This window comes from Daphnia magna, linkage group LG7, assembly GCF_020631705.1.
Source record: "Daphnia magna isolate NIES linkage group LG7, ASM2063170v1.1, whole genome shotgun sequence".
In the NCBI taxonomy this organism is placed as follows: Eukaryota; Metazoa; Arthropoda; class Branchiopoda; order Diplostraca; family Daphniidae; genus Daphnia; species Daphnia magna.
Genome location: NC_059188.1, coordinates 3,262,095 through 3,279,406, shown reverse-complemented (window position 1 = coordinate 3,279,406; position 17,312 = coordinate 3,262,095). Strand labels below are relative to the sequence as shown.

Below are 17,312 nucleotides of genomic sequence, written 5' to 3'. Positions count from 1 at the left end.
TAGGAGGAAAATGCCATTCAATCTGCTGACAGGACATTATCGTCTGGAGTTCTTCCAGAGCCTGGCGAAGTTCTTGCTCGGCTGTAACAAGGTTTGTTCCGTTGTAGCTGTAAATTACATCTGGTTTTCCACGTATACTGACGAACCGGGTGAAGCAACGCAAGAATTCTTCCAGACTGAGTCCATCTGAAGTTTTTAGATGAACAGCCCTGGTTGTTAGACACATGAAAAGACAGATCCATCGCTTTTCATGCCTTACACCTCTTCCACCAACACGTACAGTAAGAGGACCGAAGTAATCGATCCCCGTGAAGGCAAAAGCAGGGCGATACGGGGTAAGCCGATGTACTGGAAGCAATGCCATAAAGGGCGGCATTGGCTTCGACGATCGGCGTTTACAAGGCCAGCAATTATTAACGACTGATTTGATGACTTTCCGACCAGAAAGTATCCAGTAACGTGAACGTATACTTGCTAACAACGTCTCAGCTTTCACATGCAAATTTTTCACGTGATGATCCCACACTATCCGTTGAGTCAACCACTGATCTCCTGGTAGCAGAATGGGATGTTTTGCTTAGTAGTCTACCGGGGCGTGGTGGATACGTCCACCTACCCGTAACTGTCCGACGTCATCTAAAAATGGCTTGAAAGGACGAAGTTTAGACGTCAGCGGTAGTTCCAGGTTTTTTCTTAAGGCATAGATTTCTTCATTGAAAGCTAACACTTGAGCACGTTTGACGCTAATCACTAACGACGTTGACATTTATAACGCCGTTAACTCCCCAACTGTCAGTTGGTCCCCACGTTTTCTGGATTGTGTATTTCTCACGAATCTCAAACACCAGGCTAGATTTCTCTGAATTCTAAGCAAACTCGAACAGTTTTTTACGCACTGGTCTACGGGATGGATCTCATCTTCTGTTTTTACTGCCAAGATGCGAATCACATTCACGTCACTCTCTTTCGGCTCAGCAATGTCAACCCAATTGTTCCGTTCAGATGGATCGAGTTGCAAGAACTGCGGTCCTTGATGAAACTGGAACAACTCGTTTACGTTCTGTGGGTCAATACCACGACTGCACAGGTCAGCTGGATTTTCGACTCCAGCTACATGACGCCACTGCCGAAGATTGGTGTTTCTGACGATTTTGCCAACACGATTGTTCACGAAAACTTCAAATTTGCACGTTCGTGAGTATATCCAACGTAACACTGTTGTGTTACTGTTGTGCGCACTTAAGTGTTTGCCTTGAGATTTCAGACGCTTCATCGAGGTTCCTGGCTTTTTTATTGATAGTTTGTCGAGCAGCATCGAAAACTTTTCATCTAATTGGTTTGAGAGTTTATTAGCGTTAAACTGTCTGACTTTTTCTAATGAGGAAACTTTCTGTTCTATTTGAGGAAGTTTGGCGACATTGTATTCAATTTTCTGGATTGCTTCTTCTGTTGCTCTTTGTTTTTGTTCCAAAGCAGATATTCTTTTTTTTTTTCAGTGCTTAAATTTCGGCATTGAATTCACCAGTTTTGGTTTCAGGGGCTGCGTCATTGTGTGCTGCTTGGTGCTGCGGCTTGGTGGCTCTCTGCGTCGTTTCTCCATTGTTGGTGAGTATTTTGACTCAGTTTGGTTTCTGCCTCTGTGAATGAGATTTTCTGGTTCATTGCAATCTCGATAATTGCTTCTTTTCTTTTCCACAGTGGGCAAACTGAATCTGTCGAGCAGTGCTCATAGCTGGTACAGTTGATACAGAATTTAGGATGTTTGCAGGCCTCAGTTTGCTCATGTTCCTTATGGCATCTTGGATAAACTGCCTTAAGCATGTATACTCGTTAGGAGTGGTTGAGCCTCCAACATTTCTTACATTGAAGAGGACGGGGGATGTATTGTTTGATTGGGTAGCTCCAAACAGAGATCAAGAGGCTTCGGGGGATGGAGGTTGATGGAAAGGTAATTATGATTTTCGTTCTGTTGCTTGCCTTTGATGGGATACTTGTGTAGTTTACAGCTCCTGCGTCTTTCATTAAAGCATCCAGTTCAAAGGATTCATGGAGTTCAATCGGGATGCCATGAACCAATCCTTTGTTGAGCCATTCGGCTTCCACGCTGTTTACAGATACCTCGTGTTCCAGGATGAAGGTTGTTGACAGGATTTTTTGCATTGTCCCACATAACACAATGCAGTCCGTCGGATGTCCGACAGATGTCGGGATCGGATGTTAAGTCCATCTTTTTTATATCCTCCGGACAGCCCGATATCCGATTTGGATGTCCTATTGATGTAATTTTTTTTGGTTTTTACCGCCATCAACAGTGCCGTCGGATATTCTAAGGATGTCCGAACGGCTTTCATTTGGCTATAAATATGACATGTATGGGACCTCTAATGTTGAAAAAACATTATGCTACATCAGAGTTTGAACTCGGGTCTCCCGCACCACAGTCGAATATTATTCCTCCTCGCCAATCTTTAGATTTAATACATATAATTTTCGAACAATCCTATCGAATTGTTGTAAAACACTTCAGTTTTTTTCGATAACAAATCACATACAGTATTTTTAAGAAGTCAAGATGATGTCGAACTTAGGTTAAATCAGAAGTGTATAACTTGCAATTAAACAATTTATGCTAAGTATTTTTTGAATTTTAAACTTCAGCATGATTTATTAAGTTTAAAGTAGTTTTTTATTATTTGAAATTAAAATCCTATCTACTTTATTTTTATTTTATTTTTGTTTGTAAGTTGCTCGTCTCTTTTAGCCGAAGAATTTCGTTTGCTGCCAGAAATTCGTCTGCTACAAGGGGATGAACAACAAACCATTCACAAACAATAGCTAAATAAAAATAAACCAGATAGAACTAGGGCTAGAAAAAAAATTGGGAGATGAAAAAATGAATAGGGTACCCTCTGCTAGGAAGAAAAGGGGGAAAATCTTAATTATATTTATGAAAACGTATTTTTTTACATGAAGAAGTTGGTTTCTCCATAAGACGCTGCAGCCGCAGCAGACCAACTTGGACACAAATGAGATTTTCGCATTTGTGGAGAACGTGCAACGTAGGATGTTTTACTGCTCTATTAGTTCCAATCGAGTTAACCGCCCCGCACCGATAAAGTGCATTCGGGGTTGAATTGAGGTGCCACTTTTTCAACCGGGCCGGTGCGGAGAAAAATTTGAGGTTAACCCATTGCCCCGACGCAATATTAAAAAATGCCGTTCTTTCGGTTTCAGAGTAAAAATCGGGGCAAGCGGGTAGAACGAGATATTATCGTGGTTGTTATCGGATCGATCGGGTGAAACAGTCAATCGATAATATTTTTGCGTTGATGAATCGATTGATTGCAATCCAAATGATTGCAAACCCCAATTGAATTCGGGAGAAGAATTTTCCACCCTGAGCCACGCCTCGATGGCCCGAAATGAGAAACACGATTTGCAAAAAAGCGCCCCGATTGGCTCGAGGCCGATCCTTAAATGAAACAATTGAAAATCTTCTTGGCTGTTGGTAGGAGGTCCATAGAATATAATTTTCGCACATCCATTGCACTTCCAAGGTGACTAGCCGACGGACATCCCTGGAACTACCCATTGAGTACATGGATATCTAAGGGATGTTCGGCCATGATTCGGACATCCGACGGCAGAAATGTGCTAGATGGGGTATGATGGGGATTGAGCAATGATATCTAAGTGTGTGTTTGTTGGTGGTTGCAGTGCTATCAGCAATTATGGGAATGAAATATACGAGGATGAAGTAGTTTGACAGTTTTATTGAATTATTAAGCTGATGGTAGGGGAGACTGGAGTAAGCCGGGACGGTTTTCGTTTTCCCCCTATATCTCCCAAACTAATCATTAAATTAATTTATTTTTTGGTTTTTATGTATTCCATAAGGTAATGTACCCCCCATATTTTTTATATAATTTAATAATAGACCATTTTCCCATATAAGACCTTTAAAGTTTTCTTAGATTCGTAGGAGGAGCCTATTTTGAGGGGTAAGTGAGGACACTAGGGTGGGTGGTGAGGGACGTCCTCCGTTTTCGCCTTAAAATTCATTAAAGATATTTGTAAAAATTGAAATAGCGTCCCACTGCATAGACTCTATAAGTTAATAAATGTTTCAATTTGATTATTGTGTTAATAAAATTTTTTTCTTATATGATAAAAAACCCTTATTACAAGATAGGTGGGGGTTGGGCTTATTGTAATCGATTAATATGCTGAATAATCGATTGCTTGAGATCATTGTAAGGAACAGTAATGGCGTCATGAGCTCGGTGATTATTGATGGGCTTGAAGGCCAAACCCGCCCATTAATGTCCCATTTTAGTCAAAAACAGCTGTCCCGATTTCCCGATAAAGACTATTTTTTTAAAACGTTAATATTATCTACAGTAATTGATCGAAAATTTTAATTTTTGTTTTTAACAATCAAGAAATGATTAAGCTTCATTTCCATATTAAATTTACATGCCATTTGCGATTATTTTTTTCTAGAAACATTAAATGGCGGAGAAAAAATTAACTAAAAAACAACCGTTTTTTATGCCAACTAGACCAAATTTCATGCCAAAGTAGATTGATTGTATCTAAATAACATACTAAAAAAATTTATAATTTTATTAAAATCTTCTATTTTTCCCCCTACTGTCCCTCTTGACCCGGTGTCCCGGCATACTCCAGTCTCCCCTACAACAGTGAACAATGGGTGAGTTTGAATACACTTACTTCCACGTGATCAGGATTCTCTGAGAGGTGCTGCTGTAAGTCCACTGATAATCGTTTCTACACCAATTATTTATTTATTTAGTTAGTTAGTTAGTTAGTTTTTTTGTTTATTTTCAACTGGTTAGTTCTTGAGCGGATTTGAATGTGCGGATTTAACATGAGATTAACTTGTAACTTCCAAAAAAGCGTTTGAATACGTGTGTATCACTAGGTGTTTCAATCGGAAAAATTTGCTATCCAGTAAAATATAGTGTTGCAGACGACGATAATTTTAGATTTTTGTCTGCAATTGTATCAATACTTCCAAATAACAATAAATCTTTGTTATGCTGCTTGTAATTTAAAGATTATTGGCGCAGTGGTATAATACAAGTCTAGTAATTCTCAGTTACTAGGTTCAAACCTAAGGGCAGTTTATATCTCAAAGTTTTTTTTGGGAAAACCTTGCTTAAATGTTTGTTGACGGGATTTTAGAAATCGGTTGCACAACAGACCTTTATTTTTTGAATTATAATGTTTCTTCTTGTAATTTTAATTGGTAATTATTTTAATTTAAAAAGAATTTGTAATTGCGGAGGCAACCCTGATATCAATAGTAAACAAATTTGCTATCCAGCCAGATATAGTATTGCAGACAATGATAATTTTAGATTTTTTGTCTGCAATTTGTATCGATACTAACCAACAATAGTGAATTATTCTCAACTTACGTAATAGTTACTAACTTGAATGGCATAGTGGTATAAGACGATGCTCATGATGATAAGTATCCATGTTCGATCCAGATAACCAACTTAATTTTTTTTAAAGCAAATTAGTATATGAAAATGATGATTTGGCAGTCGTAATCGTTTATAATTTCATGGTTTTACATTTACTATTTTCTATTTCCTATCGAAGTTTAAAACACAGATGGTAGAACTTGAATGCAACAGTTGTATTTTCTTCAATACACAGCATAAAAACAAAGGAACAATAACAATGAACACATAATTTAATGATGCACCATATATTTCTGATAACAAAATAAAACTATAAACGTAAATATAAATATAAAATGATATACATAAAACTAACTTTGCAACATACTGTTTAGCCTTAAGTAAAGCCGAAGATGATCAGTTCAGATTTGTATTGTGCTATTTATATCGATATTCGGTAACAAAAGATTTGTTCTTTGCATAGCAATTTAAAATACCGATTAAAAACCGCTGTGGATGAAGACGGCATTCGCATGTAAAAGGTTCGGAGTTCAAATCCACCTATACGTAAAAACTTTATTTTTAATTTTGTTTTGCACGATTTTTTTACAATACGTCATCTGTTGGATATCGGTAAAACTACTTGGAAAGTATCTATACAACGATATATCTAAAAATATCGACTATCTAACATTTATCAAAAAATATCGATAAATCGTTAAAAAGTTTAGATAGTCGCCAACACTATCGCCAACACTACTTCGAGCAATGCCGAGCGGTTGGTTTAGAGTAGTGGCTCTTCTACGACATAGAAGATTTTTTCTGTCACGAGCCGATAATCTCGTACCGCTTTCTTGGGGGCTCCAATCTCGTACCGATGATCTCGTACCGGTACGAGATAGATGGTACGAGATAAAAATGGTACGAGATAGGGGTAGACCGTGATAAGCTTGAAAAATTTTATTTCAAATGCAAAAAAAGGTAATCTAGTGCAAAATCTTAAATTCCATTTGATTAACTGTGTTGGAAATCGTTTACAATGACGACGTAAATTCATTCATGAATTTATAAATAGTGTAGTGGGAATTTTTTATAGTTTCTATATTTCAATCTTCTGAGACGATTTCATTTACCTTTTTTACAAGGTGTTTTTCACACGCATAGGGATAGTAAATGGCTGAGTGAGTGGATAGTTCTGTTAAAATTAAATTTTAGTCACGTCATTAGTTTTAAATTTTATGTAGTAATTATTACTGTCAATTCGATGTTTTCAATTGTTAAATCTGATTCATCATCAGATAATTCGTTATTTATAGTTAAATCTTCTTCGTTGTTTATGAATTCCTCATTGTTGTTGATTTCCTGTCGAAACACATTTTCCTTTGGAAATTTTTTCATCTCTTCTATGTCTGTTAATTATGTATGTATAATCATTTATTGTTAATGTTTCAAAATGTTTGTCGTAGAAATGTTGATTGCCTATTTCTGGGTTATTTATTGTTAACTTCAGCTCTCCGTTCTCATTTTCCAATTTTTCTATTTGTTGGTTCTTGATGTGAATTTAGTGTTAATTATATATATATATTTTAAATTTTAAGTCGAATTACTTTATTTACCTTATTTAATTCTAAATCCTCAAATAGTTTTTTTGTATTTTTCACTAGCAATCTGATATCGAGTAAAAATTTGTTACATTTTTTAATACGCAGATTTTTAATATATATTGAACTTGTTATTTTTGTTTTCTTCTGTTAATCTTGCTAAATTTGTTTGAAGTTTTAAAATTATGGAAACTAAACATGATTTCGATTCACTTAGAAGTTTTTTTTTCTTGAGCTTTAATGAATAAATTTGTAAGCGTACTTACAACATCTATATTCACTGAAGAATATTTGAAAAGTAAGTATTTATTATAACTTAATCTTTATGTATAATTATTAATAACAATAGTTCTATAGCTCATAAAAAGTCATCAAAAGGAGGAAAGCCAGGATTCATTCCACGAGCTGTGATGGAACAAAAACATCTAGAAAAAATCTAAAGAGTAAATAAAGTACAATACACGATATTTTTAATTAATTAAATAACAAAACCCTTTACCTTAAAATTCACAGAATCCATTGTTAAAGCTTGGAAAAACTGAAATTGAGCCACACCTGAACTCATATGTAAGCTAGCAATGAAATGTATCTGCCAATTTTTGAACAACAAGCGTAGACTACTACTTAATATGTAAATAAAACACCAAATTGTTAAAAAATACAATATATTCAAGAACTAGTACTGCATTTCTTTATCATAAAAAAACCGTAGAATAAAAAATTTAATTGACAATAAAATAAATGCATATTAACACAATATTATTCAATAATAAAATAAAATATGTGACAACATCGACTATTTACAATTTCAATATACATATATTGTATATTAATTCACCTGTAAAGATGTCAAAAAAAGTTCACTGGTCTACAAAATTAAAACTTCATCTTTGTGATATATCAACATAAATTTAAAAATTTAAAAGTGAACTTACCGTAGCGAATAAAATGCCAACAGTTGTACAAGAAAAAACCAATGAACTAGAAAAGGTAAAAAAGATTTATATAAACAAATTCACCTACCTATAATTTTTCTATTCTTTTCCCCAAAAATCACAATAGCGTTAGATAAACCAATGTAAAAAACCGCTGCCTTTGACATAAGAGAATCTTTTGATAAATTATCAATTCTCACTGATGTATCGATATATAATTTCAAATTTTATTTCAATAAATAAATTAATAAGATACACTTAGGAATTAATTGAAAGAACAATAATTTCATCAGCAAACTATGAATTAGCAAAAGAACCATCAACACCACAATATTTTTCAACACCGACAAATGAAGTAACCAATTATATGTATACAAATATTAAAACATAACCTACAAATGTTTAATTAGGAAAAAGAATCTACGTTTTTGCAGAAACACCAAAACTATTTATTTCAACATTTGAAAAATTGAATACTCCAATTTCAAATCCAAATGTTCTCCCACTACATGGCAGTAATTCATTACAATAAAGTTAAATACATTAATTTATTTTCATATATTTTTGAACGTTTTACTTGTGAAATTTCTATAGTTGTTCCCCCAGAATGTAATTTTGCAGCATAATTCATAAATAATTTAAATCCATCCTTTCCTTTCCATTTACTTCTTAACATAATTCCACAGCTGAAACTAGCTCACCGAAACGTGAGCTTAGCTCAAGCTCACGTACGCTCAAGCTCATTTCAAAGTTTTTTAAAGTAATCGTCTAACGGAGAAAGCATAATACATCTGACAACAAGGGACGACGCCACACCACAAGGTTGCGGTGTGGCTATGTCACTTGTCCACAACGGTGTCCGTGTCCGTGTACTGGAACAACAGGTCGAACGGTTGCTGGCATCGCTGTTGTTTTCACGACAGGTGGATTAGAAGTAATCGGTTTTGGACGACCGCTTGAATAATCGCAATCAACCCACACCAAAGCTGGTTGATTTCCCTTTTTCGTCTTCTCAGTTTCACTCTTTACTAAACATTTGCCTGGCCCTCTCTTCTCGAATTACCCTTCAATCTTTAAAGGTTTCTGTGTAGTCGTAGGTCGTTTAGTTGTACTGATCATAATTAGATCACCGTTACTATAAACGCAATCAACCCATTCGCATTTTTTGTTTGCTAATTACTTGGATGAGTTAATAATGCTTTTATTGGCTTCAGTTTTAAATATAGTATGAGAATGCTTCGTGAAAAAAAAGAACAGACAAATGGCATGTCGGTTGACGTTCACACAAAGTCGTTTTCGTTTAAAGTTGTACTCGATCACCCCGAGGATGGCCTTTGTAACCAACCTTGCAATTATCTCAGGGTTTTTCTATCGTATCGATTACAGCATGACTATTGTTTGTTTTTGGCCAAACTTGATTCGATTGCTTCATAACAATGTCAAAGTGACAAATTCCTCAATTTTTTATTTTGGTGACGTTATCTATAGTTAAAGAGCGTCGGACCAAAATTAGTCCCGTTCTTCAAGACGCTGGCCATCTATTTCGTCGTTTTCATTCCGGAGGACAATCCATCCCTCTTCGCCATGTTCCTTAAATGTTTACCGATTCTAAGTCTCTTACTCTTCGTGCCAATGCACGGCATGAGTTTCGGCTATGAGGGAGTTATTTTCGCCAACAATTGTTTTTTTTTCCTCATCTCGGTGCAGATGTACCCGACCACTGTCCTCAAGGCTGTTTGTTCACCTTGGATAGAAAAACTAGATTAGCACTACTTTTTTTTTTTAAATAAAAAATCAGGTACACATTTTCCCGACGCATTTTGATCGGCCTGATTTTCTCCTGCATCGGTGACTGTTTACTCGTTTGGCGTGAATTTTTCCTTCACGGAATGGTAGCGTTCGGTATCGGTCACATGTTTTTCATCTCAGCTTTCGGATTCAAACCGCTCAACATCCCGCTAAGCATTCCGATGTACATCGCATCAATGCTCAGTACTTTTAAATTTCTTAAAAAAAGGGAGAAAAAATGATTAGATATTCATGAAGAAGTCATTTCACGGAAATAACAAATAGCGTGAGTGATAACAGCTGTATCGTTTTCAATCAGGTCTGTCTATGTGGCTGCCGCAACAAGCACTGATTTACAAAATGACTGTCCCTATTTACACGGCACTGCTCGTGACAATGGCTTGGAGGGCCACAGCCCGTGTCCACTTCTTTGAGGTAATGACAACGGATGCTCCGGGATCGATAAAGCGGACGGAATAGGAAGGGCGTCGGCTTTCAAATTTTGTTAATAATCGATTTTTTTTGTTTACCTGTTAGGAGCTGTGGACTTGGACGAAACTTTGCTCTTGCGTCGGTGGTTTATTCTTCGTCATTTCGGACGCAATCATCGGTTTACATATGTATTATTCGCCCATTCCATGTCCTTGTCGGACGTGTTCATAATCAGATCACGGTGAGATGATTATAACGTTCAAAGTAGACTTGAAATATGCCGAGGTGTTGAAATGAAAATTCTGCAGACAAAAGAAAGAATGAGAAATTGCTTCCCAATGACTTGTGGCACCACACCTCAAGAGGAAACCGACAGACGAGCTGATTTCTAACAAAGCCAAAAGTGAAATTAGCACAATTTTTATTTTTGGATGACTTGGGTTTGATAGAAATTGAAGTTAGAACCGCCAGTACTAGCGGTTACACAGTATGTGCCCACTTATGAAAAGGAATGGAATGAGTTCCACGTCGGACTATATAACACCGTCACTGTGAATTCATCACTATCAGTCAGTTGTCCAGCAACATCATCTACAACAACATGCAGGTACTATTCCACTTTTGCGTTAAAATTTCCTTAACCCGGACTAAAATGAATTACATTATCTGTTACAGGTCTTTATCATTGTTGCTTTCATGGCCGTGGTTTCATGCCAAACTCCCTATTACCAGCAAACCTACAATCCCTACCCGGAATACAAGCCGGAATACAAGCCGGAATACAAATGTTGGCAACTCCGAACGTCACACAAGCTACACAACTCTCGGAATGAAACAGAAACGGCCCTCTAACTTCTTAAAGGCTTTGAGAAGCGACTCTTTCAAACTCGAGTTCGTGAAACTCCTTTCTATTGGATTCGGCGATGCGTCTTTGTCAACGATTCTTGGATCAAAACATCTATATGTAACAGAAGGCAATTCGTGCTTTTCCTTTAAATCCTGTGAAGGTGCAATAGTGCGAGCAGAAGAATTTGATATGGGTCGCGCCTATTGCACCGTTGAGTCCACGGCGCTCTAGTGTCAAATAGTGCTATTGCACCGTGGAGTCCACGGCGCTCTAGTGTCAAATAGTGCTATTGCGCCGTGGATCCACGCGTCTCTACTCTCTGTGTCAAAACATGCTATTACCCCGTTGAATCCGGGGAGGCCCTCCATCCATAGGGCTGTATGACAACTGAACATCTAAATGTCCCAATAATGGTTACATTTTGCAGAAATAAAAAAGCACGAGTAATTTAACAGTCGAGATAGTTTTATTGAAATACAAATGTCCAGGGAATGGAGCAAGGAATGGGAGCGGTCTATGTTCATGATTTGGAAAACAAATATAATAAAAAACAATGAACGGAAAAAAGGTCCATTGCGCGACGGTTACTCATTTTGCCCCTTTGACGGCGGCTTCCATCCAAGAAGTGAGGAAGTCGGATGACTCTCTTATGCTCGTTTGCGGTTACGCTGTTACCGTGTCTCCAGAGGATTGGAAAGGAAGATCTGTCGCATGCCCTATTGAAGTGAGGAGAACCAATGAAATGAGGAGCAAAAAATGGAAAAAAAACAAAAAAACTGGCAAGATCTTCAGTAGAGTTTTCTTTCTTGCCCAAGAATGTCGATCCTTGATTCTCTTACCGAAGCCACGACTTTTGATAGCCATGCTGATATCGTTATATTTATCGAGCGGCTTTTTCAGGAAGGAATTGTGTATTTGCGGCGCGGGGATACGAAGTCGGTTAAATCTTACAACAACGATCCTAGGAATAAAGTGATAATAGACGAAGAAGTAGAGTTTAAAAGCGTGCAGTAAATATGTCCTCATTTTGGAACACACAACTCTCGTGCCAAAAAGGGCCGAAGACTCAATCAACATGTGATGCCCAATTATTGTCCTGTGCAAATTCGATTTTCGTACAATCCGGATGAGTCAGTGAAGAAGTTTAAGATCACAAAGCTGGAGCTCTTCACCATACTCACCCTGTTTCTGAGGCACACCTGCACACATACGCCAGAAAGAAGTAAGTTAAATGTGATCGCATATTCACTTCTTAAACTAACCCAACACGTTCATGCAGGCACATGACTACAGAGGCTTTCGATTTCGCAAAAAGTGCGCTGGTCGCTGGTGGTCAACCGACCAAAGTTCGAAAACTGCTGCTCGATAGATTTGGATCACATCTTATTAGCAAAGACATCATCAACCTTAAGCAGACATTGACTGGTAAGCCTATTGTTTAAAAAATGTTATTTGATGGATCAATTAACGTAGTTGTCGAATCTTACAGGGAAGTCGGATGACGACTGGAAAGATGTCGTAGAGATTCTTTCAAATCTGAAAAATGACGAGAATAACGTCATTAAAGTTCTTCATGATTCCGACGAAGAAGTGGCAGCTATATTTGTCCAGCTAGGCAAGCAGCGCAGACTATACAACAAATATGGAGCAGTGCTGGAGTTAGATGGAACTTACAACACTAACAAAAGTGGGTTTGCGCTGTACCATCTAATGATCGAAGACAACAACGGCGTTAGTCAGCCGGTGGCCATGTTCTTTAGCCGGGATGAGACTACTGAGGCGATTACGGAATGCCTTAAAATATTTTCAGATGTAAGTTTTGTTACAATAAAATATAAAATAATACTAAATCTTTCATTACCACAGAACAACGAAGTGGCCATCACTAAAGTAACATTTACTGACAAAGATTGCGCAGAGATCGCCGCCCTGGGAAAAACATTCACGAAAGCTGTCCATCTTCTTTGCCAGTTCCATGCGTTGAAGGCCGTGGACTTCCATCTTACAAGAACGAAGAACGGAGAAATTGAAAGAGAAAAGCACCATGAGATACGCCAAAATTTCCGTGCTGCAATGTACGCAGAAACTCCGGATGCATACGATAAAGCTAAAGCGTACCTAATTGGACCTGGTAAAGAGATAGTTTACTTTCACATATTTGTTTACACGTTAAAAATATTTTTCTTACTTACTTGATGAAGGATTGGGAAGCCTTGGTGAATATTTTGCCGATAATTGGTTTAATATCGAGGATAAGTGGACCAATTTGGGACGAAGAAATTTACCAACCTTTGGAAATAACACGACGAATCGTATTGAACGGTAAAAATATCAGTTACTTGCATCAATAAGGTTAAAATAATATTATTTTAAAATTCCTAGATTTCATCATACCATCAAGGACGTGCTGCAGAAGACAGAGAGATTATCTGAAGTTATCTAGACCCTGGTTAACGTGACTTTACTTCGTTTAAGTGACAGGGAGCTGAAACAAAAGATACGTGAGGTTCGATTTTCAACACAGTCGAAGCCTGAACTCATCCGAAAATTGGCTGAATCCATTTCTCCTTTCGCGTGGAATCTGTTGGAAAACGAAATCAAGATAATGAGGAAAAACTATCATTTCATCCTAGACAATGTAAGTCAGATTACATTTAATTAATCATGAAGGTACTATAAAATGAAACACGTTTTACTTCTCTAGGATTATTTGACGTACACCATAACGTCAAGGAATACTAATTACAAGTTGAAAAAAGACTTGTCCAGTTGCAGCTGTCACTTTTATTCAGCATTTGGACTCCCGTGTCGCCACATCATATATTTCCATTTCAAGGACAATCTCGAAATTCCGTCCGGATCTTATGCAGAACACTGGAGGAATGAGTGCTTGGAGGTAACTATAGAAGTCAATGAACCAAATATTGTTTATATTAATAATAACGTTCTGATGGTATTATAATGAGGCAGTAGTTTCCGCCAATGTGTCGTCACCTACCGGAATCCACAAGAAGAAAAAAGCCAGATTACCACGAACTGAGAGGGACCAGTACAACCTCACTACCAATCTCTTCCGCAAATTGGCCGAAACAATTAGTTCCATGACCATACCCGATTTTCAGGAGAAGATGAGACTGTTTCACGACATACATGCCCTGATCAAGGCCGATAAACCAATCCAGTTGGTCCAATCCAGTCAAGAGGATACAAAGGAAGAAGGTAGTGCTGATCTTCATGATTAACCTCCCACTACTGATGCGAGTACTGATTTATCTGAAACAAATGCAAAGGTAACACTTTACTGTTAAATGTGATTTATTTACATGATTTTGTATTAAAATACTTGTAGATCTCGTCTTGGGCAGCCCTTCACCTGCCGGTTGCGCCAAGAAAACGGGGCAGGCCAAAGGAAAACAAGGGCTACTTCAACTCCTACCACAAGCAGGCCAAAAAAAAGAGGCTGGAAAGCAACGACTTGGACAATCGATTGGAAGAAGAAGCTTCAATCCTTAACGAGGAAGCCGAGGCCATTGCAAGAGAGCAAGACAAATGCAATATGGGGGTTCTCATCCCTTCTTCACCCGCTGATAATCCGCCTGCCGACGAAAGTTGCGAAGTAGTATCTTCCGCTTCTGGTTCACCCAACAATGATTTGTCTGACGACGAAATGTGCATAGTGGATGCAGCTACAATTGATGATCTGTCTGTCGAGGTAACAAATTTAAATAGGAAAGTTTTTAAAATTCATGTTACTAATTTTCTCGTTACCTATTGATAGCTTCTACCAGCTGATAGTACTGGCAAAACACGTAGAAACCGTATCAAAGAGCCACATCTCTTCTTGGATAAAGCCCAGGTAATAACAAAGAACAACTACCTAAATACGGGCGACATCAACATTGCCCAAGTAATCCTGAAAAAACTTCATCCAACGATCGGAGGGTTGTATTGCTCCACAATGGGAGCGGCACTAGAGTTTCCTCCCGCGCAGGGCGACCGATGGCTGCAGATAATCCACAACGGGTCAAACCATTGGGTGTGTGTCGCAAAAGGTTTTACACAACCTAACCATGTCCTGGTGTACGACAGTATGCCGAGCAAGCCATGGAAAAATGACCACATCCTGAGCTGCATGTCGAGTCTCCTTTGCACGCCTGATGAGAAAATGACATACATTATTAAATCTTGTCAGCGCCAAAGTAACGGATTTGATTGCGGAGTCTTCTCCATTGCTTTTGCCACCAGTTTGGTAAATGGAGAAGACCCCGCAACCAGACTTTACGACCCAAAGAAGTTACGTGCACACCTGATAAACTGTATGGCTTCGGGAACACTAACGCCGTTCCCATCAGATCCAATCCGGCCCAAGAGGTCGAAGGAGATTGTAGAAGAAGAACAAGTATTTTGCACTTGTCGCCGAACAGGGTGGGAGGGAAAGGGGTTGGTTCTCATCGGATGTGACACAGAGGATTGTGAAGGATAGTACCACACAACATGCATCAAGGATTGCCCCAAAAATTTTGATGATCATTGGTTTTGTGATAACTGTAAAAAAGAAAAAATCGATTAATACATTTCTATACCCAATTAGAAACCTAGTCGTGCACTTACACTGAAGCATGGTTCACTGTGGATGGAATGCTTTCATTTTGGTATGTGTATGTTGCCTGGCTTTCTGTCGTTACCATCCACGTTGGAGAAAAATAACTAGCAGCATCTGTTTAGCATAACTATGTTGAATTAGATATTTACTATTATTTATTAGATAAATACTTACTTGTTTTTGGGGACAGTAGACGGCTTGTCGCAACATTATCATAAGGAGTACTGACTTGACAGCGTGCTGGAGTGACTAAAAGCTACCACCTCTTCAGTCTTCACAAGATCTGTGAAATTGAAGTAAGAGTGTTGCATTACAGGGATAGACCCATGTTTATCAATGGTATATTTACTTGAATTTGTGCTGCAGTGGTTCATTGGAACCACATTTTCGTTATCCTGTCATCCTGTGTAGTATGTGGAACCTTCATGAAGCCATGGCCTCCACCACGAGACCTCAATCAAACAATAACTTTTCTATTTAAAATTGTAATTAAATCTTTACATAGAATCATTTTTCAGAGAATAAAACGTTTATCAGAAATGAAAATTTCAACTCACCATAACGACTCGGGACTACACTAGCGCTAACTGGTATCCACGGCGCAATAGCACTATTTGACAGTAGAGCGCCGTGGATCCACGGCGCAATAGCCCTTTTTGACACTAGAGCGCCGTGGACTCCACGGTGCAATAGATTTTACCTTTGATATGCGATGTGCGCACGAAGAGGCGGATACAAGGGTACCATTTTTTAAATATTACCTTAGTGAACTCAGGATTGATTTTGAATTTTTTAGATGATTGCGCATGTAGCATCAATTCCATCACCAGCTACTGTTGTCATCCGATCCGCCGACACAGATGTTTTTATAATTGGACAGTCCAACATCTCAAAAATAAACCCAAGTACAAAGCTTTACTTGGAGGTCGGACATGCTAGCAAAAATTCTATTAAATTCATCGACCTATCATTTATTTCCCAAAAAATTGGCCGGGAATAGGCAAGATCACTAGCTGGATTCCACAGTTTTACAGGATGTGACCAAATACCATGTTTTGCCGGCAAGGGTAAAATAGCCCCTCTCAAGATTCTTAAAAGCAACACTGCTTATCAAAAGGCATTTGCCTCGCTTGGTTCCATGGAAACCGTTTCGGAAGAAATTATTGGGGAAATCGAAAAGTTCACCTGCCAACTGTATGGCATAAAAAAATACAGACAAAATGATAGCCGCAGAAGTCAACAATGCGCGGTATCAAATATTTTGCGCAAAATATGATTCGCCCAACGAAAGAAAAGTTAACATACAAGTGAAGTGTGCCGCCATCTAAATCCGCATTTGTTCAACAAGTGAAAGGGGCAAATTGTCTGTGTTCGATTTGGAACAACGCTTATTCTTTCCAGACAACAATGTTTCCCCCAGAACGAAATGGGTGGAACCTTAATCAAGATGAGTCCGGTGATAACTATCTCACCCTAAACTGGTTTGATGGGGAAATGCTTCCAAAGAAACTTGAAGATGTCCAGCAAAATGAATCACCAAACGAAGGGGAAGGAGAGTACGAGGAAATAGAAGAAATGGATAACGAAAGCGAAGAAGAAGAAACCGTCGCCGAAGAAGCTGCGGAAGATGAAGACTCAGCTGCCGATGATTAGTTTTATGTTTATTGTTTT

General features: G+C 38.1%; 1 protein-coding gene, 2 long non-coding RNA genes and 2 pseudogenes across 5 annotated transcripts; 4 read left to right on the top strand and 1 right to left on the bottom strand.

Moving 5' to 3' along the window:
- Positions 1-9,762: 9,762 nt before the first annotated feature.
- On the top strand, positions 9,763-10,598 carry LOC123474134 (lysoplasmalogenase-like protein TMEM86A). The gene is made up of 3 exons (XM_045175986.1): positions 9,763-9,963; positions 10,079-10,194; positions 10,297-10,598. Exons 1-3 carry the CDS (start codon positions 9,861-9,863, stop codon positions 10,420-10,422), a joined length of 345 nt encoding a protein of 114 aa, XP_045031921.1. The 5' UTR covers positions 9,763-9,860; the 3' UTR covers positions 10,423-10,598.
- A 17-nt stretch (positions 10,599-10,615) lies between these two features.
- LOC123474135 lies at positions 10,616-11,494 on the top strand. The gene is made up of 2 exons (XR_006648772.1): positions 10,616-10,798; positions 10,867-11,494. It is a non-coding gene; the product is annotated as an uncharacterized LOC123474135 (long non-coding RNA).
- A 360-nt stretch (positions 11,495-11,854) lies between these two features.
- Positions 11,855-14,000, top strand: LOC123474208 (annotated as a pseudogene).
- Positions 14,001-14,166: 166 nt separating this feature from the next.
- LOC123474676 lies at positions 14,167-15,499 on the top strand (annotated as a pseudogene).
- A 237-nt stretch (positions 15,500-15,736) lies between these two features.
- On the bottom strand, positions 15,737-16,238 carry LOC116927800. 3 transcript variants are annotated; one of them, XR_006648837.1, is made up of 4 exons: positions 16,199-16,238; positions 15,991-16,093; positions 15,816-15,924; positions 15,737-15,768 (listed from the first exon to the last, which is right to left on the bottom strand). It is a non-coding gene; the product is annotated as an uncharacterized LOC116927800 (long non-coding RNA). The 3 variants fall into 3 exon arrangements; XR_006648838.1 differs by having other exon boundaries at positions 15,737-15,755; XR_006648836.1 differs by having other exon boundaries at positions 15,739-15,924.
- Between the last annotated feature and the right edge of the window lie 1,074 nt (positions 16,239-17,312).

Bases quoted from the DNA above. Each gene is read 5' to 3' on its own strand.
- LOC123474134 (XM_045175986.1), top strand. From the start codon at position 9,861: ATGGTAGCGTTCGGTATCGGTCACATGTTTTTCATCTCAGCTTTCGGA. The intron at 9,964-10,078 runs GTACTTTTAAAT...GTTTTCAATCAG, and splicing joins GTACATCGCATCAATGCTCA to GTCTGTCTATGTGGCTGCCG. The intron at 10,195-10,296 runs GTAATGACAACG...TTTACCTGTTAG, and splicing joins CCCGTGTCCACTTCTTTGAG to GAGCTGTGGACTTGGACGAA.